The 27,456-nt window shown below is 41.8% G+C and overlaps 2 protein-coding genes across 3 annotated transcripts in view; both read left to right on the plus strand.

The window, feature by feature from the left end:
• The first annotated feature begins 3,453 nt into the window (after positions 1–3,453).
• Positions 3,454–16,803, plus strand: LOC135516471 (mucin-5AC-like). The gene is made up of 10 exons (XM_064940806.1): positions 3,454–4,692; positions 4,822–4,883; positions 4,968–5,116; positions 10,281–10,705; positions 10,973–11,037; positions 11,116–11,300; positions 13,787–13,992; positions 14,122–14,183; positions 14,269–14,416; positions 14,879–16,803. Exons 1-9 carry the CDS (start codon positions 3,733–3,735, stop codon positions 14,348–14,350), a joined length of 2,196 nt encoding a protein of 731 aa, XP_064796878.1. The 5' UTR covers positions 3,454–3,732; the 3' UTR covers positions 14,351–14,416; positions 14,879–16,803.
• Positions 16,804–23,540: 6,737 nt separating this feature from the next.
• Positions 23,541–27,456, plus strand: part of LOC135516469 (mucin-2-like) — a 41,923-nt gene continuing 38,007 nt past the window's right edge. For both annotated transcript variants that reach the window (XM_064940802.1, XM_064940803.1), the window contains exon 1: positions 23,541–23,694. In XM_064940802.1, coding sequence (XP_064796874.1) covers positions 23,691–23,694 — 4 coding nt within the window. In that variant the 5' untranslated portion in view covers positions 23,541–23,690. The remainder of the gene's footprint in view (positions 23,695–27,456) is intronic.

Consider the following 27,456-nt stretch of genomic DNA (forward strand, 5'->3'; position numbering starts at 1 on the left):
GGTGAACCCACTACAACGATCATTGAGTCTTCATCAACAACTGGTGAACCCACTACAACCATCACTGGTGTTTCTACAACAACTAATGAACCTTCTACAACCATCACTGGTGTGTCAACAACAACTGGTGAACCCACTACAACTATCATTGAGTCTTCATCAACAACTGGTGAACCAACGACAACCATCACTGAGTTAACAAAAACAACTGTTCAACCCACTTCAACAGTCAAAGTTGTGTCGACAACAACTGGTGAACCCACTGCAACTGTTACTGGGGCATCGACAACAACTGGTGAACCCACTACGACAATCACTGGTGTTTCTGCAACAACTAATGAACCTTCTACAACCATCACTGGCTTGTCAACAACAACTGGTGAACCCACAACAACAGTGACTGCTGTGTCGACAACAACTGGTGAACCCACTACATCCGTCACGGTTTCATCAACAACAACTGATGAACCAACTACAAGCATCACAGAGTCAACAAAAACAACTGTTCAACCCACATCAACAGTCAAAGTTGTGTCGACAACAACTGGTGAACCCACTGCAACTGTTACTGGAGCATCGACAACAACTGGTGAACCCTCTCGACAATCACTGGTGTTTCTACAACAACTAATGAACCTTCTACAACCATCACTGTTGTGTCAACAACAACTGGTGAACCCACTACAACTATAATTGAGTCTTCATCAACAACTGGTGAACCCACTACAACTATCACTGAGTCTTCATCAACAACTGGTGAACCCACTACAACCATCACTGAGTCATCAAAATCAACTGGTGAACCCACAACAACAGTGACTGCTGTGTCGACAACAACTGGTGAACCCACTGCAACTGTTACTGGGGCATCGACAACAACTAATGAACCCACTACAAGCATCACTGTGTCAACAAAAACAACTGTTCAACCCACATCAACAGTCAAAGTTGTGTCGACAACAACTGGTGAACCCACTACGACAATCACTGGTGTGAGTGAACCCACTACAACCATCACTGAGTCAACAAAAACAACTGGTGAACCCACATCAACAGTCAAAGCTGTGTCGACAACAACTGGTGAACCCACTACATCCGTCACAGTTCCATCAACAACAACTGATGAACCCACTACAAGCATCACTGAGTCAACAAAAACAACTGGTGAACCCACTATAACTGTTACTGGGACATCGACAACAACTGGCGAACCCACTACAACGATCATTGAGTCTTCATCAACAACTGATAAACCCACTACAACCATCACTGAGTCAACAAAAACAACTGGTGAACCCACAACAACAGGGACTGCTGTGTCGACAACAACTGGTGAACCCACTACAACTGTTACTGGGGCATCGACAACAACTGGCGAACCCACACATCCCCCATCCCGGTTTCATCAACAACAACTGATGAACCCACTACAACCATCACTGAGTCAACAAAAACAACTGGTGAACCCCAAACAACAGTCACTGCTGTGTTGACAACAACTGGTGAACCCACTAAAACTGTTACTGGGGCATCGACAACAACTGTTGAAGCCACAACAACAGTGACTGCTGTGTCGACAACAACTGGTGAACCCACTACAACCATCACGGTTTCATCAATAACAACTGGTGACCCCACGAAAATAGTCAATGCTGTGTCAACAACAACTGTTGAACCCACTACAAAGGTTACATCGACAACAACGGGTGAACCCACTACAACCATCACTGAGTCTACAAATACAACTGTTCAACCCACATTACCAGTCACTGCTGTGTCGACAACAACTGATGAACCCACTATGACAGCCACTGGTTTTTCTACAACAACTTATGAACCTTCTACAACCATCACTGGTGTGTCAACAACAACTGGTGAACCCACTACGACCGTAACTGGTGTGTCAACAACAACTGGTGAACCCACTACAACTATCATTGAGTCTTCATCAACAACTGGTGAACCCACTACAACCGTCACTGAGTCAACAAAAAATACTGTTCAACCCACATCAACAGTCAAAGCTGTGTCGACAACAACTGGTGAACCCACTACATCCGTCACAGTTCCATCAACAACAACTGATGAACCCACTACAAGCATCACTGAGTCAACAAAAACAACTGGCGAACCCACTACAACTGTTACTGGGACATCGACAACAACTGGTCAACCCACTACATCCATCACGGTTTCATCAACAACAACTGATGAACCCACTACAACCATCGCTGAGTCAACAAAAACAACTGTTCAACCAACATCAACAGTCAAAGCTGTGTCGACAACAACTGGTGAACCCACTACGACAATCACTGATGTTTCTACAACAACTAATGCAACTTCTACAACCATCACTGGTGTGTCAACAACAACTAGTGAACCCACTACAACGATCATTGAGTCTTCATCAACAACTGGTGAACCCACTACAACCATCACTGAGTCAACAAAAACAACTGGTGAACCCACAACAACAGTGACTGCTGTGTCGACAACAACTGGTGAACCCACTACAACTGTTACTGGGGCATCGACAACAACTGGTGAACCCACTACATCCCCATCACGGTTTCATCAACAACAACTGATGAACCCACTACAACCATCGCTGAGTCAACAAAAACAACTGGTGAACCCCAAACAACAGTCACTGCTGTGTTGACAACAACTGGTGAACCCACTATAACTGTTACTGGGACATCGACAACAACTGGTCAACCCACTACATCCATCACGGTTTCATCAACAACAACTGATGAACCCACTACAACCATCGCTGAGTCAACAAAAACAACTGTTCAACCAACATCAACAGTCAAAGCTGTGTCGACAACAACTGGTGAACCCACTACGACAATCACTGATGTTTCTACAACAACTAATGCAACTTCTACAACCATCACTGGTGTGTCAACAACAACTAGTGAACCCACTACAACGATCATTGAGTCTTCATCAACAACTGGTGAACCCACTACAACCATCACTGAGTCAACAAAAACAACTGGTGAACCCACAACAACAGTGACTGCTGTGTCGACAACAACTGGTGAACCCACTACAACTGTTACTGGGGCATCGACAACAACTGGTGAACCCACTACATCCCCCGTCATGGTTTCATCAACAACAACTGATGAACCCACTACAACCATCACTGAGTCAACAAAAACAACTGGTGAACCCACAACAACAGTGACTGCTGTGTCGACAACAACTGGTGAACCCACTACAACTGTTACTGGGGCATCGACAACAACTGTTGAAGCCACTACAACAGTGACTGCTGTGTCAACAACAACTGGTGAACCCACTACAACCATCACGGTTTCATCAATAACAACTGGTGACCCCACGACGACAGTCAATGCTGTGTCAACAACAACTGTTGAACCCACATTACCAGTCACTGCTGTGTCGACAACAACTGATGAACCCACTATGACAGCCACTGGTTTTTCTACAACAACTTATGAACCTTCTACAACCATCACTGGTGTGTCAACAAAAACTGGTGAACCCACTACGACCGTAACTGGTGTGTCAACAACAACTGGTGAACCCACTTCGACCACTGAGTCAACAAAAGTAACTGTTCAACCCACAACACTCACTGGTTTTTCAACAACAACTGATGAACCAATTACAACCATCACTGAGTCAACAAAAACAACTAGTGAACCCACAACAACAGTCACTGGGGCATCGACAGCAACTGGTGAACCCACTATGTCCATCACGGTTTCATCAACAACAACTGATGAACCCACTACACCCATCACTGAGTCAACAAAAACAACTGGTGAACCCACTAGAGCAGTCACTGGTTCATCAACAAAAACTGGTGAACCCACTACGACTTTAACTGGAGTTTCAACAACAACTGGTGAACAAACTAGATCAGTCACGGGTTCATCTACAACAACTGGTGAATCCACTACAACCCTCACTGGTGTGTCAACAACAATCATTACGGATGTACCCATTACAACCGTAACTGGTGCATTGACGACAACGATTACAGCTGCCCCCATAACAATTGTCACTGGTCCATTGACAGGAAATGGTGTTTCAACAACAAGCGATGCATCAACGACTACTGTTACTGCAGCAACAACTACACCTGTCACGGGTGTGTCGACAACAACTGGTGAACCCACTGCAACTCTTACTGGTGCATCGACAACAACTGTTACAGCTGTACCCACTACAACTATCACTGGAGAATCAACAACAACTGGTGAACCTCCTTCAACTATCATTGATGCATCGACAACGACTAGCGAACCCATTACAAACTTTACTGGTGCATTGACAACAACGATTACAGCTGCACCCACTACAACTGTAAGTGTTGCATTGACAAAAACTGAAGAACTCACTTCAACCGTCCCTGGTGTGTCGACAACAACTTTTGAACCCTCTTCAGTCATCACTGGTGTGTCGGCAACGACTGTTACAGCTTTACCCACTACAACCGTCACTAGTGCATCAAATGCCACCACAACTACAACGGCTACTCCTGTCATCACTACTGCCATCATCACAGCCACGACAACTGCAACTACCGCTGTTGCAAATTCTAGTGTTCCTGTGGTGTTCAGGTCCAGCGGAGAGACATTTACCTCTGACCTATCAAATCCATCTTCTCAGGCCTTTCAAACCCGAGCATTGCTGATTAAAACTCAGGTGAGCCTCCCAAAACAATGAAGATGTGAATGTTCTAACGAGAGTGGTAGGTTACAGTAATACAGTCAACTTTTAATTGACAGTAAGTTGTTTGTTTAAAATTAATCTGTTTCTTGTTTTGCATTCCAGCTTGAACCTTTCTATCGATCGGCTTTCACCTCTTTCAACAGTTTGGATGTAACAGAATTCAGGTGATTTTTTTGCATTACATGTTGTGTGTTGATTTAAATTGATCTCACTTTCTTCCTAACATGTTATCTCCCATTTGTTCCCAGCTCTGGATCCATCATCAATACTGTAAATGTAGCATTCAGCTCCCCCTCGGTCCCTAATATCACAGAGATTGGCACTGTTTTGATAAATGCTGCTCAAAACATCACAGCTTTCAATATTGAGCCCAACTCAGTGACGGTCAACAGCACAGGTAAACACATTTATTAATTCAATTCCATTTTATTGTGTAAGTAATTATTTGTAAAAATTGGAGCATCACAAATCTATTTGGAACAGTAATTGGTGAAGCAATTTATTTCAAACATTGAGTTTAAAATAAAATAAAAAAATAAAAATAAAATGACGTACATTTCAGTTGTGATTTGCCTGCTCTTGCTCTGTAATGCACATGTTGCTAATAATGTGAGTGTTCTGTATCAGAATGCCACAGTTCTTCTCATTCTAATGCTTCAAACTGTGTGTTTGTAGCATCTACGGTGCATTCAGAAAGTATTCAGACCCCTTGAATGTTTTCACATTTTGTTACGTTACACCCTCATTCTAAAATTGATTAAATGTTCTTTTATTCGTCATCAATCTCCACACAACACCCAATAATGACACTGCAAACACAGTTTTTTAGACATGTTTGCTAATTTAAAAAAAATATATATATATTACACTTACATAATACATTTACATGTAAATATTCAGAATCCCTTTCAGTACTTTGTTGAAGCACCTTTGGCAGTGATTACAGCCTTGAGTCTTCTTGGGTATGATGATACAAGCTTTGCACATCTGTTTTTGGGGAGTTTTCCCCCATTCTTCTGTGCAGATCCTCTCAAGCGCTGTCAGGTTATATTGGGAGCGTCCCTGCACAGCTATTTTCAGGTCTCTCCAGAGATATTCAAATGGTTCAAGTCAGGGATCTGGCTTGGCCACTCACGGCAACTGTTCAGAAGCCACTCCTGTGTTTTCTTGACTGTGTGCTTAGGGTCATTGCCTGTTGGAAGGTGAACATTCACCCCAGTCTGAGGTCCTGAGCGCTCTGGAGCAGGTTTTCATCAAGGATCTCTCTGTACTTTGCTCCTTTCATCTTTCCCTCAATCCTGATTAGTCTCCCAGTCCATGTCGCTGAACAACATCCCCACAGAATGATGCTGCCACCACCATGATTCACCGTAGGGATGGTGCCAGGTTTCTTCCAGATGTGACGCTTGGCATTCAGGCATAAGAGTTCAATCTTGGTTTCATCAGACCAGAGAATCTTGTTTCTCATGGTCTGAGGGTCTTTCGATGACTCCAAGCAGACTCCGGGTTTCCTCCAGATGTGACACTTGGCATTCAATCCAAAGAGTAAAATCTTGGTTTCATCAGACCAGAGAACCTTTGTTTCTCATGGCAAACTCCAAGTGGGCTGTCATGTGCCTTTTACTGAGGAGTTGCTTCTGTTTGGCCACTCCCATAAAAGCCTGATTGGTGGAGTGCTGCTGAGATGGATGTCCTTCTGTTCCAAACTCCTTAAGAATGATGGAAGCCATTGTGTTCTCGGGGACCTTAAATGCTGCAGACATTTTTTGGTACCCTAGCCCAGACCTGTGCCTCAACACAATTCTGTCTCGCAGCTCTATGGACAATTCCTTCGACCTCATGGCTTGATTTTTCCTCTGATGTCCACTGTCATCTGTGGGACCTTATATAGACAGGTGTGTGACCTTCCAAATCATTGAATATATCACAGATGGACTCCAATCAAGTTGTAGAAAAATAGGTAGGTAGGGCAAAGATACAGGATGGTAGGCAGGCTCAGTGTTGGGGCAGGCAGGCAGGCAGGAGTGACAAAAACTGGGAAACTAGAAAACAGGGACAAGGAGACAATCACAAAGACAGGTGAAACCGGTGACGGTCCACTTGTCATCGATACTTAGGTGGTCTTGAGAAAGGCCGACCCGGCTCTCCTCCAGGTACGACTACAATGGTGGACAAACATCTGGACCGAAGGTATGCCGACCTCTTCCTCTTGCTTGGAGAATAATGGGGGCTGGGATAGCCCAGAGAACACTCAAAGGGCGAGAGACCAGTGGCAGAGTAAGGAAGGGTGTTGCGGGTGTACTCGACCCACACCAGTTGCTGACTCCAGGTGGTGGGGTTGGCAGAGATTAGGCAGCGAAGGGTCATCTCCAAGTCTTGGTTGGCTCGCTCCGACTGGCCAGTGGACTGGGGGTTGATCCCGGAGGAAAGTCAGGCCGATGACCCAATGAGCATGCAGAAAGCATTCCAGGACTGGGATGAGAACTGAGGACCCTGGTCAGAGACCATGTCCACCGGGAGTCCACGGATCCGGAAGACGTGCTGCACCATAAGCTGGGCCGTCTCCTTGGCCGAGGGTAGATTGGGTAGAGGAATGTATTGGAAAACCGGTTTACCACAGTCAGGATGGCAGTGTTTCCCTTAGACGGGTGGAAACGAAATCCAGGGATATATCGGACCAGGGACGGTGAGGGACAAGCAGTGGTTGAAAAAGACCAGCCGGAGGTTGCCGGGGAGTCTTGTTCTGTGCACAGACCATGCAGGCGGCAACAAATGCGGCGAAATCCGGAACCATTTTAGGTCACCAAAAGCGTTGTCGCACGAAGACCAGGGTCCGATGGGAGCCCGAGGGGCAGGCAAACCTGGAGGAATGGGTCCACTCCAGGACCCGCGGAGCGGACAGAGTCAGGCAAAAACATCCGGTTATCTGGACCCCCTCCAGGGTTCGGCTGGGACCGCTGCGCCTTCCGGAACCTGTTTCCCAATACCCCAGCTGAGTGCCGTCTCCAGGCATAAGGTGGGAAGGATGGTCTCGGGCTCTGGGGTAGTAACAGTGGAACTATAACAGCGATTGATGTGGATTGAGGTGCTGGGCGGGGCGGAGATACTCCAGGCTTTTGTGGTAGGTCCACACAATGAACGGATGTTCCGCCACTTCCAGCCAGCGCCTCCATTCCTCTAATGCCACCTTCACGCTCCCGATTCCCCACATCATAGTTCCTCTCTGTGGAGTTGAGACGGTGGGAGAAGAAGGCACAAGGATGCAGCTTAAGGTCCAGGGCAGAATGTTGGGACAGAACAGCCCCCACTCTGACATCCGAAGCATCGGCCTCCACCATGAACTGATGGGAAGGGTCAGGATGAACCAAGATAGGACCAGTGGTGAAGCAGTGTTTGAGGTCCCGGAACATCCGGTCAGGGTCAGAGGACCACGTGAACGAACCTTGGTAGAGGTGAGGGCAGACAAGGGGGAAACCAGGGTGCTGTAACCCCAGATAAAGCGGCAATAAAAGTAAGCAAACCCAGGAAACGTTGCAGCTGCACCCTGGTCGTAGGCTGGAACCAATCCACCACTGCTCTCACCTTCCCTGGACACTCCCAGCAGACATGAAGAAACCCAGATTGTGGATGGTGGAGAGATGGAACTCGCACTTCTCCGCCTTCACAAACAGCTGATTCTCAAGAAGGTGGTGAAGAACCTGTCGTACGTGGAGCACGGGGTCTTGGGGGGAGCAGGAGAAGAAGAGGATGTCATCAATATAGATGGAGACGAACTGGTTCAACATGACGCAGAGAACATCATTTACCAGAGCCTGGAACACAGCAGGGGCATTGGTGAGGCCAAAATGCATGAACAGATACTTGTAGTGGCTGCTGACCATGTTGAAGGCGGTCTTCCATTTGTCCCCCTCTCGTATCAGCACCAGGTGGTAGGCGTTCCGTAGATCCAGCTTGGAAAAAACAGTGGCCTCCTAGAGCGGCTCGAAGGACGAGGAAATGAGTGGTAGCAGGTAACGGTTCTTCACAGTAACGTCATTGAGTCCCCGGAAGTCAATGCACGGGCGCAGGGTCTTGTCCTTTTTCTCCAAGAAGTAGAACCCGGCGCCGGCAGGAAAGGAAGAGGGATGGATAAATCCTGTGGCTAGGGAGTCTCCAATGTAGGTCTCCATAGCCTTGGTCTCCGGGTCCAACAGAGAGTACAGACATCCCCGGGGCGGCGTGGGGCTAGGGAGAAGGTCAGTCCTGCAGTCAGAGTGTCGGTGAAGCAAAGTGGCCCAGGCTTTGCTCAACACCTGGACGTCATGGTACTCCGCGGGAATGGCGAGAGGTCCGGGACAACTTCCCAGCCCCCAGGAAGGCGTCCCGGGGCAGGTTGCGCTGACTTCAGACAATGGGCGTGGCAGAACGGACTCCAGCCCATGATAGCGCCAGTAGACCAGTTGATGAGGGGATTGCGTTGCTGGAGCAAGGAGAATCCCAAATCAATTGGAATCTGAGGAGACTTGATGAGCAGAAATGGAATAGTCTCGCTGTGATTCCCTAACACCCATAGATTGATGGGAGTGGTGAAATGAGTGACCTCACCTATAGAGCGCCCGTCCAGTGCTCTAACATCCATGGGAATAGAGAGGGGCTAAGTGGGGATGTTAAAATTGGAAGCCAGGGTAGCGTCCAAAAAGCTCTTGTCGGCTCGAGAGTCAATGAGGACGCAAAGAGATTTGGACTGGTTTCCCCACAGTAGAATGGCATGAAAAGGGGTGCGAGTAAGGGAAGCAGAAAAGTTCTCCATATGGCCCACCAGAGTACTCGCTCCTACCGGTGGGCCTGGTCTTTTAAAGGACAAGAGGATCAAAGTGAGCAAGAGTCCTGCAACACAGACAACTCTTCGTGTTGATCCTGTATTGACATTTTGCTGGCAACAATGCTCCAGCAAAATGTCCAAAGCCCAGCCATGGCATTCAGCCAACATTTGGACCCCCTCCATAAGGTCATGAAGCAATTCCTCGTACCTCCCTAAGGTGGATCCTTGGGAGAAGATGGCGTTGAGAAGCTGGCCCGGGTCTGCTGGGTCACTTGTGGCCAGTTTGTACTAACACATTTCAGGTAAGGCCCAGACGCAGACAACGTTGAAGTAACAACAGTGTATTAATCCAACAGGGGCAGGCAAGAGACAGGTCAAGGGCAGGCAGGGGTCAATATACAGATAGGTAGAGCAAAGGTACAGGACGGAAGGTAGGCTCAGGGACAGGTCAGGCAGAGGTCAGTAATCGAGATAGGTGGGGCAAAGTTACAGGTTGGAAGGCAGGCTCAGTGCAGGCAGGAATTCAAGGGGTCTGAATATACTGAAAACATTAGAAATGGTTTTCAGCTGAAGTGGTCCATGTGAAATGTTGCAACCTGTTTACAGGCTGCAAGATGTGCATTACATAACAGCCCCACATTTACTGATTTAGATCAATATAAGATCATCATGTTATACTCCCATCTGTTACGATGACTGTGTTATACTGCCACACAGCCTTAAAGAGATGTGGAAATGTCCATTTTATGTTTTAACTTAGCTGCTCCTGCAACAAGTACTGTTCCTCCTACAACTTATGTTACTACCACTGTGGCTGGTACGACCGCCACAACAACTGGAGAACCTGTCCAGGTTCCTGCTACCGTTCCTACAACCAGGCCCACAACTACAACCACCACCTATGTGGCCCCCACAACTACAGTGTCAAGGACAACATCACCACTGTCAACAATGACCAGCAAAGCTCCAACTACCACAACAACCAATGCACCAACTACCACAACAACACATACTACTACTACTACTAGTACAACAACGACAACAACTGCAACAACAACAACTACAACTGCACATCTTCAACCTGCTCCACTGGTGTCTTTCGTCATACAACAAGTGTTTGTAGAAGCTTTAAATGACCCTCAAAGTACACAATTCCAAGAACTTGCAATAACTATTACTGCAGTGGTAAGTCCTAGAAATTCAGACTTTGTTCATATTGGGTGTATGACCATCAATAATGTATGGAGATTGTTGGAAAATCTATATTTTAAAATACGTCTTTAAGAAGTTCTAATCAGGTGACAATTAGTCTCCATCACTACATTTTGATTTATATTCCCCAATGTATATCTTAAATAACTAGGGCTTAGCTATGTGGATTGGAATATATAGAAATGTTTTTGTGTGTGTTAAATCATTCAAATGTTCTCCTGTTTGTACCATTCCTTACAGTTCGATGTGATCTACAAAGCAAAATATGGGATCCTTTTCATCCGGACGATTGTTCTTGGATTCACGTAATATTCCATTATATTCTATTCTATTCTGTTAACCTTTGGCATGCCACTGTTCATGACCTTTTATGTCCTTTGCAGACCTATGTTCCATTCCCGTATGGAAGCAGAAACACAGGCGGAGGTCCAACTGGTGTTCAACGAGACCTCCACTCAATCTGTCCCTGAGGTTACTGACATTAGCAATACACTGAAAGAAGCAGTTGCCAATCCAAACATTACCTTTGGCAACCTCTCTGTGGATGTCACCACCATCATTGTTCAAGGTGAGTAAACCAAGTTGGGTGAACGAAAACGATTATACACAGCAATTTCTCCAGTGTTGAATAAAATCTGAGTGTTACATTTAATTCTTACATATGTACATGTAGCTCAGCTAATCATTTAACTACATTTGGCAGTAGTTGCACCAAATTCATATCTAATTAGTGTTTTCAGTAGTTAATTACATTTCTTGCCATGTAGCTAACTACTGGAACTACACTACATTTTTTATGACAAATTGGGGGGAGGGGCAGGGAGGTGTCCAAACGTCCAAAAATAGACAAGGTACAAAAAGAAAAAGTAACCCTCAGTCATTCAAAGTGCAGCCAGAACCCTACTCCAGGTTAGTGTGAGAGCCCAGGTACCTGAGAGAATGGAACTGCTGGAGCTCGCTATTTTTGTGAACAATTATTTGATTTATTTTCTCTACAAGACAACAAATAAGCAGTACAAGCAATACCTAGTAGGAGTAACCACGCCCAAAAAGTATAAATATTTTAAAGAAAAAATTAAGTGAAGAATCAAAAAAATCAAACACAGAACAGACAGTGTGCATATGTACACATACATACAGATGTAGGATCTTAATTTGAGCCACTTTGCTACAGCAGGAAAATAATCCTGCAGCAACAAAAGATGTGAATTTTTATGTGGCTTATAATTAGTCAACATTGTCTGTTGGGGTTGATACATCTTTCGTAAAGGCAAATCCAGTCTGACATTTTACAGTGCAAGCTACAATAATTTTGGTAGTTGAACTTTCTAATTTACATACGATGCATTCAGAAAGTATTCAGACCCATTGACTTTATCATCATTTTGTTCAATTGCAGCCTTATTCTAAAATAGATTCAATAAAAAAAATCCTCAGCAATGCAAACACAATACTGTATAAAGACAAGGTGAACATTTTTTTTGTTTTGCAAAAGTATTAAAATTAAAAAACAGAAACACCTTGTTTTCAGTATTCAGACCTTTGTGATGAGATACAAAATTGTGGTTTTGTTCATCCCATTGACAGCCTTGATATATTTTTACAACTTGATTGAAGTCCACCTGTGGAAAATTCAATTGATTGGACATGATTTGGAAAGGCACACATCTGTCAATATCAGGTTCCACAGTTGACAGTGCATGTCAGAGGAAAAACCAAGCCATGAGGTCGAAGAAATTGTCTGTAGAGCTTCGAGATAGGATTGTGTCAAGGCACAGATATGGGGAAGGGTACCAAAACATTTCTGCAGCATTGAAGGTCCCGAATAACACAGTAGCCTCCATCATTCTTAAGTTTTGGAACCACCAAGACTCTTCCTAGAGCGAGCACCCCTGCCAACTGAGCAGTCAGGAGGAGAAAGGCCTTGGTCAGGGACAACGCATCTCATGGTTGCTATGTTAGAGCTCTAGGGTTCCTCTGTGGAGATGGGAGAAACTTCCAGAAGGACAACCATCTCTGCAGCACTCCAATCACGCATTTGAGGTAGAATGGCCAGACGGAAGCCACTCCTCAGTAAAAGGCACATGACAGCCCACTTGGAGTTTGCCAAAAGACACCTGAAGACTCTCAGACCATAAGAAACAAGATTCTCTGGTCTGATGATACCAAGATTGAAATATTTTTACATGAATGCCAAGCGTCACATCTGGAGGAAACCTGGCACCATCCCTATGGTGAAACACGGTGGTGGCAGCATCATGCTGTGCATGTGTTTTTCAGAGGCAGGTGCTGGGAGACAAGTCAGGATCAAGACAATCTCTGGAAGTCCTTGAGTTCCCCGGCCTGAGCCCCGACTTGAACCCAATCGAACATCTCTGAAAAGACCTGAACATAGCTGTGCTCGAACTCTCACCATCGAACCTGACAGAGCTTGAGAGGTTCTGCAGAGAAGAATGGGAGAAACTCCCCAAATACAGGTGTGCCAAGCTTGTAGCTCCAAACCTGAGAAGACTCAAGGCTGTAATCGCTGTAGAAGGTTCTTAACAAAGTACTGACTAAAGGGCCTAAATACTTATGTAAATATAATATTTCATTTATTTTATTTTATTATAACTTAGCAAAACACTGAAAATACGTGTTTTTTAATTTTTCTTTATGGGGATTTTGTGTGTAGATCGATGATGGAAATAAATGTTTTATTTATTTATTTTACCTTTATTTAACCAGGCAAGTCAGTTAAGAACACATTCTTATTTTCAATGACGGCCTGGGAACAGTGGGTTAACTGCCTGTTCAGGGGCAGAACGACAGATTTGTACCTTGTCAGCTCGGGGTTTGAACTTGCAACCTTCCGGTTACTAGTCCTAGTAACTAGTACTAGTAAATAATTTAATCAGTTTTATAAAAAGGCTCTAACGTAACAAAATTTGTAAAGAGTCAAGGGGTCTGAATTCCTTCCAAAGGTACAGTATGTATATAGACTTGTACAGCATAGACGTGCATAGACAAAGCATTAGCTTGTACAGTAACGTTTCTGCTCTTTTGACTTCAAAGTGCCCACCACAAATAACAACACAACTACAACGGCTAGTCCTGTCATCACTACTGCCATCATCACAACTACAACCAGTGAAACTACCGTTGTGGCACTCACTAAGGTGACGGTGGTGTTCCGGTCCAGCGGAGAGACATTTACCTCAGACCTATCAAACACATCTTCTCAGGCCTGTCAAACCCGAGCATTACTGATTAAAACTCAGGTGAGCCTCTTAAAAGAATGAAGATGTGAATGTCCTATTGAAAGGGGTAGAATACAGTTACATAGTCAGCTTTTAATCAACAGGAAATTGTTTGTTTAAACTTCATCTGTTTCTTGTTTTGTCTTCCAGCTTGATCCTTTCTATCGATCAGCTTTCACCTCTTTCAACAGTTTGGCTGTGACAGAATTCAGGTGATTATTTTTGCATTACATTTTGTATGTTGATATAAATTGATCTCACTTTCTATCTAACATGTCATCTCTCATTTGTTCCCAGCTCTGGATCCATCATCAATACTATGGATCTAGCATTCAGCTCCCCTCCGTCCCAAATTCCATGGAGATTGGCACTGTTTTAATAAAAGCCGCCCAAAAAATCACAGCTTTCAACATTGACCCCACCTCAGTGAGAGTCAACGGCACAGGTTAACATATTCATTAATTTATTTGTATTCTATTATAAGTTAAATAAGTATACAGTGGGGCAAAATAAAGTATTTAGTCAGCCACTAATTGTGCAAGTTCTCCCACTTAAAAAGATGAGAGAGGCCTGTAATTTTCATCATAGGTACACTTCAACTTTGACAGACAAAATGAGAAAGAAAAATCCAGAAAATCACATTGTAGGATTATTAATGAATTTATTAGTAAAATATGGAGGAAAATAAGTATTGGTGGCTGACTAAATACTTTTTGCCCCACTGTATTGTCTAAAAATATAATTATTGTATTTTCTTCACCATTGTATCATATGCCATTATCTCTACATGAATCAATCATTTATGAGTTGCGTTCCAGTTGTATTTAGCAAATCAGCTGTCTCACTGGCAACACACATTCTTCCTATTTTCATTTGAACATGTTTCCTTTTTCTCTTTCCATCCCAGCTGTGACCTCAAGTGGAGTAAGCAGCAAGACCAGTCTCTGCACAGCATTCTTTCTGGTGGTTCTGTCGCTGCTCCTGTCAAGCCAGCATTAGTCTCAGTGGCAACGCCCACTAAAAACACTATTTCACTCACAGGCAAGCAGCAGAACGAAATAGTGTGTGTTGTCATATTTCACTCTGAGAACTTTCCACACATTCCAACCCCTACCCCAATTCCACCCATGATTTGAATAGTGTCCAAAAATTAAATCAAGTCTTGTAAGCTGACATAAGATACACTATGTGTGGCAGTTGAATACAACGATGTGATATAATTACTGCCTATTCAATCAAAATGTGTAAGTGTATGGGTTTCCGTCTTAAGTCGATGTTATTTCCATGCAATGAAAAATAATGTTTGATTTAATATGCACTTAAGGTTATTTTTGATTCGCTCTGTTGCTGATATGAACTAAAAACATTGATTCACTCTGTTGCTGATATGAACTAAAACATTTAATCACTCTGTCAATGATATGAACTAAAACATTTAATCACTCTGTTGCTGATATGAACTAAAACATTGATTCGCTCTGTTGCTGATTTGAACTAAAACATTTAATCACTCTGTCACTGATATGAACTAAAACGTTGATTCACTCTGTTGCTGTTATGAACTAATGAGAGCAATATTTTATTTTCTATTTTGACTTAACCAGTGAAACCTGGATAACTGATTTAAATAAGGCCCTTTTTGAGCAAAATGTTCATCAATTTAAACCATTGTCAATGTAGTTTTCATTCTGTTTTCTATTCTTCGTCATGTATAACTATCTATTATACCAATGAATGTAAATCTTTAGTCCTGATGTTGTAATATATGTCTCACTGTTGTTGAGATTCAGGCCATTGTAGTGTTTACTATTTGTTGACTAAATGAGTGGTTTGAATGACAAGGTACAGTATGGCTCCAAATTGTGATGTTTATCTGACTATCTGGCTTTAAAAAACTGGAACAACAAGACTACACGAGATCAGCCCAACACATCCACGTGGTACACAGTGAGAGAGTGTTGTGTCCCACTGGTCTGGACAGCAGTTAGTTTTGTTGGTGCAATATTCGCTCTCCCAGAAATTGAGCTTTGATTGGTTCTCACATGTGAGATTTTCGCATGCAAAATGCTCCTCGCTTCCTAATCAATTGGCCTCGCCCCAACTAGAGACAGACAAACAGGTAGTTCGTTTAATGATTCTTTCCATTTGAAAAGGGGATACCAGCGTAGCATGCCACGGTGACTCTGGAGAAGACAGACATCTCTCGAGTTTGAAGCGTACAAAATCTCTGAAAAACTAAACTCATCAAGTGTTAAGATAGGAAACATTTTGTATTTTATTTCCTTTATTTCTTTCTTTTATTTCCTCTATCCAAAACATAGACAATTAACATAGAATGCCCACCCTAGTCACACCCTGGCCTAACCAAAATAGAGAATAAAAACCTCTCTATGGCCAGAGCGTGACACATATGTATATACTGTATTCTATTCTATACTATCTTAGTTTATGTCGCTCTGACACAGCTCATGCAAATACTTATATATTCTTAATTCCATTCCTTTACTTTAGATTGTGCGTATTGTTAGATATTACTTGTTAGATATTACTGCACTGTTGGAGCTAGAAACACAAACATTTTGCTACAAAACCACAAAACCATCTGCTAAACAACAAGCATTTTGGTACAAAATCGCAATAACATCTGCTAAATGTGTATGGGACAAATAACATTTGATTTTATTTGAAATACCTCACCCCCTCATGCCTTATTGCTTAATCACGCATCAGCATATATTTTCAAAACAAAAACAAGTACTGTATCCTGTGAGCTCAATTGTAAAATTATTCCATTCTAGAATTCAAGAGGGGTATAAATAAATCAATCATTGTCAGAATAAAAAAAGTATTTAATAAAGTTTTTGTGTCATTGAACAGGAGTTTTACTGTGTATTGTCTTAAACACATACTGTCACATCAATCGAAGAAAGATTTCAAGGACAGAGAACCTGTTTTGATGGATTAGTTTATGCTGTCCCATAGTTCCAGACCCCTCCAGTTATAATCCAGGGTGATTATAGGATACCATAACATCATACCACAGGGTTAAACTCCAGTTCCCATGGGCTGCCATATATGCAGGTTTGCATTCCTCCCTTACACAAATGTCATTGACTGAGGAGTCTAAAAACCCGAGGAGTATACTAGTAATGGGATAAAGATGTTCATGAGCTAACTTTGGTCAATTCTGAACTCAACTCAGGATAAGCGTTGACACGAAGGTGGCTCACCATTCAGGTAAACCAAAGACGGCCATATTGACAGTCTAGTAAAAGAAAGGCTGCACTTCTAATAGCCCTTTTGCAGCAATATCCTGAATTTGCAGGATAACTTGATTTTTCCTTTTGATTTAGGCAAAAACGTAGTCGTCCATGGATTGCGTTTTTAGCGTTGGAGCCTGAGTTGGAATGTGAAGCGAACTGAAGCTAGCTATAGAAAAGGTGGCTTTAAAAAATTCAGAATAGATCTCGCTAGCATCACACAATAGGCCTACTGCGCTGGTTTCCCTAATTCAGACACTCATTAAGTTAAATGATAAGAATGAAACCAGCAGATGCTGCAGCCATGCAGAAATGTAGTTTGATAGCCTAAATTACACAGTCCTCCTCAGCCCTCCATGGTTTATACATAACTCAAACTCCACAGCCCTCCATGGTTTATACTGAAATGTCATTGTAACCAATGTTACCTCAAAAGAAATTAGCCACTGAACAAATTCCAAGTCTGCTGAGCGCAAACTTGAATGATGTGAAAATTCTGTGCAACTTCGAGTTTGCGTTTACTGTGAACACTGAGGCTGTACCCACTTTAAGTTACAGTTTTACTGTGAACACTGAGGCTGTACCCACTTTAAGTTACAGTTTTACTGTGAACACTGAGGCTGTACCCACTTTAAGTTACAGTTTTACTGTGAACACTGAGGCTGTACCCACTTTAAGTTACAGTTTTACTGTGAACACTGAGGCTGTACCCACTTTAAGTTACAGTTTTACTGTGAACACTGAGGCTGTACCCACTTTAAGTTACAGTTCTAACAGTGGCCAAGTAGGCTACTGTGGCTATTTGATCATAATGTTATCAGAACTCAGGATAAGACCCAGATGCACACAGCTAGAGTCACAAATGTTTATTGCCCCAAACCGAGGGCATGCAAAAAACAGGTCAAAGGCAGACAGAGGTCCAAAATCCAGTCAGTAAGGTACAGAACAGCAGGCAGGCTCGGGGTCAGGACAGGCAGAGGTCCGTAAACGGGTCAGAGTCAGGCAGGTACAGAACGGCAGGCTCGGGGTCAGGGAAGCAGAATGGTCAGAACCGGGAAAACTATGAAACAAAACTTGAAAAAGCAGGGAGATGGGAAAATACGCTGGTAAGATCTGAGAAGATGAACTGGCAACAGATAAACAGAGAACATAGGTATAAATACACTGGGGATAATGCAGAAGATGGGTGACACCTGGAGGGGGTGGAGACAAGCACAAAGACAAGTGAAATAGATCAGGGTGTGACAAATATGGGCCTATCAGAGTGGCCAACCATAAAGAAATATGGAGAAAAAGCATCCCTTAATATTTGAACATGTAAATAGCTGTTATTACATTCAGCCTACAGTAGCATCCAATGTGTGGTGATCGATGTCGGCCTACATTCCATTAGACTTGAAAAAAACAATCAGGCTTGACATTAAACTGCTTATCCACTTGTCCTTCAGACAAGAACGTGACTGAAAATGTTGTTGTGCTGTTAGATGCAAGAAACCACTTTAACAAAATAAAATGCATTATTATTCCCATACCACTATTACGGAAAGTCAGACACATTATTCTACCCTCTGCCTATTGGCTACTGAGCTTAATCAAGCCGGTCTCAAAATACAACACTGTCCCTTTAAGACAAAAAATATCTTTAACTGACTCGCTTTTCAAAGATGTCCAAGAAATGTACACGTTTTGTGCTCTTGTAGGAAGCAATCACTCCCATACTGCTGACTACAAATGATCTAAAACTGGGCTAATAACTCAATAACGAGCAAAGGATGTGAACAAAATGTGCACATGGCTACATGCAGCTCTCGTTTTGATCTCAAAACAAGCGCATCTACTCACGACCGCTCATGCTGTAAACACAGTCCAGTTCAAAGTAAATGACCCAGAACCATATAGGTTAAAACTTCTTTGAGACAGGGGGAAGTTTTGAGTAGCTTGGACAAAAAGGTGCCCAGAGTAAACTGCCTCCTACTCAGTTCTAAAAGCTAAAGTTTATAAACTGTTTGAATGATGTCTGTGAGTATAACACAACTCATATGGCAGGCACACACCTGAGAAAAAATCCAACAAGGAAGTGGGCAATCTGAAGTTTGTAGTTTTTCAAGTCGTTGCCTATCGAAAATACAGTGTCTATGAGTTCATATTGCACTTTCTAAGGCTTCCACTAGATATCAACAGTCTTTAGAAACTTGTTTGATGCTTCTACTGTGAAGGATGAGGGAATAAGAGCTGATTGAGTCAGGGGTCTTGCGTGAGCTGTTGTATCTTTTCTGAATTTTTATAATGAGTATTTCTGTATTTGAATTTGGCGCTCTGCAATCACACTGGATGTTGGCCACGTGGGATGCTAGCGTCCCACATACCCTAAAGAGGTTAAAAACAGTTTCCCATGCTTGTTCAATGAACCATAAACAATTCATATCCCAGTAAAACACTGGAATGGTAGATTTGCAGTGGAAGAATGTGCAAAGTAGAGATAGAAATAAAGTTTTTTTTTAAATCTGACACAGCGGTTGCATTAACCTCTTGGAACTGTAGGGGCAGTATTGTCATTTTTTGAAGAAAAAAAAACGTTCCCGTTTTAATGCCAGTGGCAGGTCATTGAGAGTAGAGTAGAGGTCCTGGAAAGCTGCCCTGTGGTACTCTACATTTTACATGTTTGACATAAGAGAAGCTTACATTAAAGAAAACCCTTTGAGTTATATTAGATAGAAAGCTCTTTTATAAACAACAGGTTATGGTCAATAATATAAAAGTGTGCACTGAAATCTAACAATACAGCTCTCCAGAATCTTCTTCTTATCAACTTCTTTCAACCATTCATCAGTCATTTGTGTCAGTGCAGTACTTGTTGAGTGCCCTTCTCTATCAATATGCTGAAAGTCTGTTGTTCTTTTGTTTACAGAGAAATAGCATTGTATTCGGCCAAACTGGCAGCAATCTTATAGGTCTGCTGTTAGAACCAGTAAATGCTGATTTACCACTCTTGGGTAGCGGAATTACTTTTCTTTCCTTCCAGGACTCAGGACAAAGACATTCCTCTAGGCTCAGATTAAAGATATGACAGATAGGAGTGGCTGTAGAGTCAGCTACCATCCTCAGTATCTTTCCAACAAAGTCGCCAATGCCAGGAGTTTTGTCATTATTAATCGATAATAATTTGTCTACCTCTCACACAATAACATTACAAAATTCAAACCTGCGATGCTTTTCATTCATTATTTGTTTGTTTTTTTACGCATGAATATGATGGCTCACTGCTCGCTGTTGGCATTTCCTGCCTAAGTTTTCACACTTTGTCAATAAAGTCATTAAAACAATTGCCAACATCAAATGGTTGCCAACATCTGATTTTTTATTTGATTTATTCTTATTTTATTTCACCTTTATTTAACCAGGTAGGCAAGTTGAGAACAAGTTCTCATTTACAATTGCGACCTGGCCAAGACTCCAGGACAGCGGAGTCAATCACCACCTTCCGGAGACACCTGAAACCCCACCTCTTCAAGGAATACCTAGGATAGGATAAGTAATCCTTCTCACCCCCCCCCTTAATGATTTAGATGCACTATTGTAAAGTGGCTGTTCCACTGGATGTCAGAAGGTGAATTCACCAATTTGTAAGTCGCTCTGGATAAGAGCGTCTGCTAAATGACTTAAATGTAAAATGTAATAAAGCAAAGCAGTTCGACACATACAACGACACAGAGTTACACATGGAGTAAAACAAACATACAGTCAATAATAATAATAATAATACAGTAGAAGAATAAGTCTATATACAATGTGAGCAAGTGAGGTGAGATAAGGGAGGTAAAGGCAAAAAAAGGCCATGGTGGCGAAGTAAATACAAAATAGCAAGTAAAACACTGGAATGGTAGATTTGCAGTGGAAGAATGTGCAAAGTAGAGATAGAAATAATGGGGTGAAAAGGAGCAAAATAAATAAATAAATACAGTTGGGAAAGAGGTAGTTGTTTGGGCTAAATTATAGATGGACTATGTACAGGTGCAGTAATCTGTGAGCTGCTCTGACAGCTGGTGCTTAAAGCTAGTGAGGGAGATAAGTGTTTCCAGTTTCAGAGATTTTTGTAGTTCGTTCCAGTCATTGGCAGGACTGGAAGGAGAGGCGGCCAAAGGATGAATTGGTTTTGGGGGTGACCAGAGAGATATAACTGCTGGAGCGCGTGCTATAGGTGGGTGCTGCTATGGTGATCAGCGAGCTGAGATAAGGGGGACTTTACCTAGCAGGGTCTTGTAGATGACCTGGAGCCAGTGGGTTTGGCGATGACCTTGAAGCGAGGGCCAGCCAACGAGAGTGTACAGGTCGCAGTGGTTGGCAGTATATGGGGCTTTGGTGACAAAACGGATGGCACTGTGATAGACTGCATCCAATTTATTGGAGGCTATTTTGTAATTGACATCGCCGAAGTCGAGGATTGGTACGATGGTCAGTTTTACAAGGGTATGTTTGGCAGCATGAGTGAAGGATGCTTTGTTGCAAAATAGGAAGCCAATTCTAGATTTAACTTTGGATTGGAGATGTTTGATGTGAGTCTGGAAGGAGAGTTTACAGTCTAACCAGACACCAAGGTATTTGTAGTTGTCCACATATTCTAAGTCAGAGCCGTCCAGAGTAGTGATGTTGGACAGGTGGACAGGTGCAGGCAGCGATCGGTTGAAGAGCATGCATTTAGGAGTTGAATTTGTCTTTCTCCCCATAATTTCATTTAAAGTACTCCAAAGTTTTTATCCATAATTCTTTATAACATTGATCCTTGCTTCATAGTTCAGTTTCTTCTTCTTTTTGTTGAGTTTAGTCACATAATTTCTCCATTTGCAGTAAGTCAGCCAGTCAGATGTGCAGCAGACTTATTAGCCACTCCTTTGCCCCATCTCTTTCAACCATTCAGTTTTTCAATTCCTCATCAATCCACGAAGCCTTAACAGTTCTAACAGTCAGTTTCTTAACAGGTGCATGCTGTTCAATAATTGGAAGAAGCAATTTCATAAATTCATCAAGTGCAGCGTCTGGATGCTCAGACCAACAAATATTTGTGACATCATCCACATAAGAGTCACATGGTCCAAATACACCAAGACATGTGTGAATAGAGCACAACAAAACCTATTCCCCATCGGGGACTGTAAAGATTTGGCATCGGTCCTCAGATCCTCAAAAGGTTCTACAGCTGCACTATTGAGAGCATCTTGACGGGTTGCGTCACTGCCTGGTATGGGAACTGCTCGGCCTCTGACCGCAATACCCTACAAAGGGCAGAGCGTACGGCCCAATACATCACTAGGCCATCCAGGAACTCTATACCAGGTTTTGGCAGAGGAAGGCCTAGCCACCCTAGTTATAGACTGTTCTCTCTGCTACCTCATGGCAAGTGGAACCCGAGCGCCAAGTCTAGGTCCAAGAGGCTTCTAAACAACTTCTACCCCCAAGCCATAAGACTCTCGAACCTCTAATCAAATGGCTATCCAGACAATATGCATTGACACCCCCTCTTTTCATGCTCTCTGTTTATTATCTATGAATAGTCACTTTTATAACTTTACCTACATGTACATATTACCTCAATTACTTCGACAAAGCTTTGGCCCCGCATATTGACTCTGTACTGGTACCCGCTGTATATAACCTCGCTATTGTTATTTTAATGCTCTTTACTAATTTGTTACTTTTATTTCTTAGGTATTTATTTAAAAACTGCAGTGTTGGTTAAGGTCTTGTAAGTAAGCATTTCACTGTAAGGTCCTGTTGTATTCGGCAGATATGACAAATACAATTTGATTCGTTTTGTATGTGACCAATACAATTTGGTTTGATTTAATTGGTTTGATTTGGTCCGTCAGAGATTGTTGAGGTTTTACAGCAGGTGATGAAGGAACTGAACCGAAGACTGGAGAGACACTTTAATTTAGATGCTGCCAACTTTACGTTTGTAATTTTCACTGGATGAATTTGTATTGTTATACAATATTCATTCTAGGACATCTGATTTTATACAATAGGTGCAAACTAACTGTGACAAAAGTAGTGTTTTTCATCTGTTACTTTTATATTGTATTTATCGATTGGCATCCCTAATGTCACAATATGCGTTGTGTTTTACTCTAGCCTAATGACCATTACACGGAAGTAGAGAACAGGTCTTGGCAGTTAAAAGGAATGCATTAACAATACATCGTAGACATGAGACAAGGAACAGATTGGTCACCACTACAGTAGCTCATATCACGTCATACCACATTACCTTATATAAGTGCCCACAGTCAAGATGAATTCATCTAAGGGTGCACCATGGATTCTAAGACAAATTACTCCTGAACTTCTGAATATTGCACTATAGATACTGGATACGTATAACTTGGTGTAGCTCTCGTCAAATAAATGATCAATTCAACCAATAAGACATTTTAGAATCAACAGAATTTCTATTTCACAATAATGGGTAAGTATTTGAATATTCATTATAATAAGCCCCATTTTTACTATTTTTCATTTTTTTCTTCTGTAAACTCACTTTGAAATACATTTTCTGTCAATCATATTGAAAAGGGTCCTTATAGATATATAAGTACAGTACCTTTGAAATGATTCATGGCGTTAATTCATAGAATATCTCTTGTTTTTTTAAATTGCCAACCACCACAGGCTGAAAAAAAAGTGCATCTACTTATCAGTGATCTCCAGTGTGCTACCGTTTTGGGGACATATGCTCCTACATATGTTGCTGTGCTACCTGAAACTATTATTTTGGGAGAACTAGTGGCCGGAGAAGAAGAAAAAAATCACCCAGATAATAAATGTTATAATAATTTCTTCGCTGTCCCTCAGCCTCAGTAGGATGCAAACCTGTGGTGTCACAGAAGGTTCGGAAAATGGAGATGAGCTTCAAAAGTAACTGGGATTCATATCGATCCAATGTAGGCTATATCTCAATCTTAATTTGTTTTATTCTGGTGCTCCTAAACATTGTATTTTGGGTTTAGGAGCAAACTGCAGTTGCAACATTCATTTTTTGACCTATAAATGAATGATATAAGCCTGTTGATTTTTAAAGAATTTAACTAATAAATGCCCCATGAGCTTAGTTCAACTGTCGTAGCCCATGAGATGCAAAATATATGCTTGTTTTTCCAATTCTGTAAAGTAAATGTAAACAAACACTGTACGGCAAGCACCAAGTCTATGTGCAAAATGTTCCTTAACAGCTTTTACCCCCAAGCCATAAGACTGCTGGACAATTAATCAAATGGCAACCCTGACTATTTGCATTGACCTCCCACCCTTTGTTTTTACATTGCTGCTACTCGCTGTTTATTATCAGTTTACACCTACCTATATGTACAAATAACCTCGACTAACCTGTACCCCCACATATTAAAAACCTTTACAGGATCGGTGGGTCCCCCACGGGATGGTTGAGCTAACGTAGGCTAATGCGATTAGCATGAGGTTGTAAGAAACAAGAAATTTTAACAGGACATCTGAAATTGGCATAAAACTTAAATTCTTGTTAATCGAACTGCACTGTCCAATTTACAGTAGATATTACAGTGAAATAATACCATGATATTGTTTAAGGAGAGTGCACAGTTATGAACTGGGAAAGTTATTAATAAACCAATTAGGCGCATTTGGGCAGTCTGAAAACAATATTTTCAACAGAAATGCAATGGTTCATTGGATCAGCCTAAAACTTGGCACAATACACTGCTAGATTGCACCTGAAATCAAAAAATAATAATAGTAATAATAATTGTAATAATCCAGTGTCGTGTGGCAAGGTACAGAACGGCAGGCAGGCTCAGGGTCAGGGCAGGCAGAAAGGTCAAAACCGGGAAAAACTAGATATCAGGAACTAGACCAGAGGGGCATGGGGAAAACCGCTGGTAGGTTTCATGAAACAAATCTAAATGGCCACAGACAAACAGAGAACACAGGTATAAATACACTGGGGATAATGCAGAAACCTTAGCGATACCTGTCGGGGGTGGAGACAAGCACAAACACAGGTGAAACAGATCAGGATGTGATTACCAAAGTTTGTGTGATTATCTATAGGTAACATCAGACTTTTATTGAGGGAATTGTTTATATGTTGTCAAATTTGTATTCAATATAACATTTGAAAAAATGCAACAATAAAAAAATGCTAAAAGAATAATATATGTTTTTGTATTTAGAGATTTAAAAAGTATTCATCCATAATCTGCTGGTTTAAAAGTCCACTCCTTGGAATGCCTTAACAAAATTAAACCAAAATATTTAGGCTGACTTCTTTCAGTGTCCAGATTAATGGATTTCTGGTATATGCAAATATGTTCTTATTTAATTAGATATCGCATAATTTTTCATTTTAAATACAATATTTCAGAAAATGTGTAATACAAAAAAAGTATTATATTTGTGTCTACATTCAACTGGTAAAAGTTGATTGTCATATGATTAAGGGGGAAAATGTATCTATTAGGATAGGATAACTGCAGAACTCAGTTAGCTGAAGGCTGTCTCAATTCATTACTGTTGAATTGTTCTATATCTTAAGCGATAGCTACAGTGGTTGAAACATGAGATGCAGTAAGAAAGTATTCAGATCCCTTGACTTTTATTCTAAAATTGATTAAATACACGTTTTTCTTCATCAATCTACACACAATACCCCATAATGGTAAAGCAAAAACAGGTTTGTAGAAATGTTGGTCAATTTATTTAAAAAAATTGAAGAGCAGGAAATTGGTTTAAAAGTGCATCATGTCAAAATTTGTAGAATAGCAAGATTACCACCGGTCGACCTTACGCCACTGTCATGACTCTCCTTCCTTGGCGAGGATCAAAGGTGCCAGATCAGCTAGGCACATGGGGGACAGATTGACAGATTCCCCCCCTCACTCTCTCCCATAGGAGAGGAGAGAGAGGGATTATGGACGGTTTTATGACTTCACAACCGGTCGTAAAATTATAGAGAACTTTCTCTAAATTGCCCTGCAGTATTGTGAAGGTAAAACTCCCTTTGTTACAGAGAGACTCTTGCCACCAAAATGTGGGAAAAGGTCAGTTGGGACTTAAAGAATAATTCTGTCAAAGTGTTATTTATTTTGTGATGTCATTAATGATGGTATAGCTAAATACCTGTATCTCTGAAGATCGAGCTGTCAGGTTTGCATCGAAATGTTGTATAAAATATATGATTAAGTATGACAATACTTTTGTGAAGATTTTAGCCTTCTAAATGATAATTGTTTTTCATCTAAACTTCTGCCCAGTCAGTAGCCACGCCACAGTGAGCTCAGAGTTTGTGCCAGCATGGTGGAACGCCCCCTTTTGGCCAGAGTGCATAAAAGGTGTTTCAAACTCTAGAGAACAAGTAGACGACGATGTGAGCCCAATGTCACATAATGGTTAGAAGCTCTGATACTCTCAAGACGAGTAAAGACTAAAGACTAGACCAGCACATTCACAGTCTGCAGCTGTGTATGAACAAGTACTCATAGAACATTGACGATAGACTCTGATACAACCGTGGGTACGCCTGAAGTATCTTTTCCAACGAACACTCCAAGACCAGAAAAGCTTTACTAGAAAGGATATTGTGACCTCTGGTGGACAAACCAGAATCTTACATCCCTTGATAACTTCACCATAGGACCGATCGAGTTCGACAGAGAGGCGACAGAGAAAGACATCTACAGGAAAACATATATTGTATTTATAATCCGAATGAACGTGGTTAGGGTGCTAAGTTTTCATATTTCTGTGAGCGTAACTTCCATATGTATGTACGATAAGTTGATTCCCTTTGTCTCTCCCTCTCTTCATCTTTCCCCACCCTCCCTTCCATTGTGCAAAAAGCCATCATATCGTGTCGGTCCATTAGGGACTTTTATCTCATGTAAATGTACATGTGTATTCTGTTATTATTTAGTTAGTTAACTTCTTGATGCTACCTATCCCGTTAGCGGGATAATTGTCATCAACAACCACTGAATTGCAGAGCGCCACATTCAAATAATATTACAAAAAATATTTATATTCATGAAATCACAAGTGCAATATTGCAAAACACAGCTTAGCATTTGGTAATCCACATGTCGTGTCAGATTTTGAAAATATGCTTTACAGTGAAAACAATCCAAGCGTTTGTGCAAGTTTATCGATCACTAGACAAACATTACGAACACCTAGCATTCAAATAGCTTGGTCACGAAAA

Source organism: Oncorhynchus masou, chromosome 27, assembly GCF_036934945.1.
Source record: "Oncorhynchus masou masou isolate Uvic2021 chromosome 27, UVic_Omas_1.1, whole genome shotgun sequence".
Lineage (NCBI taxonomy): Eukaryota > Metazoa > Chordata > Actinopteri > Salmoniformes > Salmonidae > Oncorhynchus > Oncorhynchus masou.

Excerpts from the sequence above, each read along its gene's own strand:
- LOC135516471 (XM_064940806.1), top strand. The coding sequence starts at position 3,733 with ATGTCCATCACGGTTTCATCAACAACAACTGATGAACCCACTACACCC. Across the intron at positions 4,884-4,967 it reads TTGGATGTAACAGAATTCAG|CTCTGGATCCATCATCAATA; the intron begins GTGATTTTTTTG and ends ATTTGTTCCCAG. Across the intron at positions 14,184-14,268 it reads TTGGCTGTGACAGAATTCAG|CTCTGGATCCATCATCAATA; the intron begins GTGATTATTTTT and ends ATTTGTTCCCAG.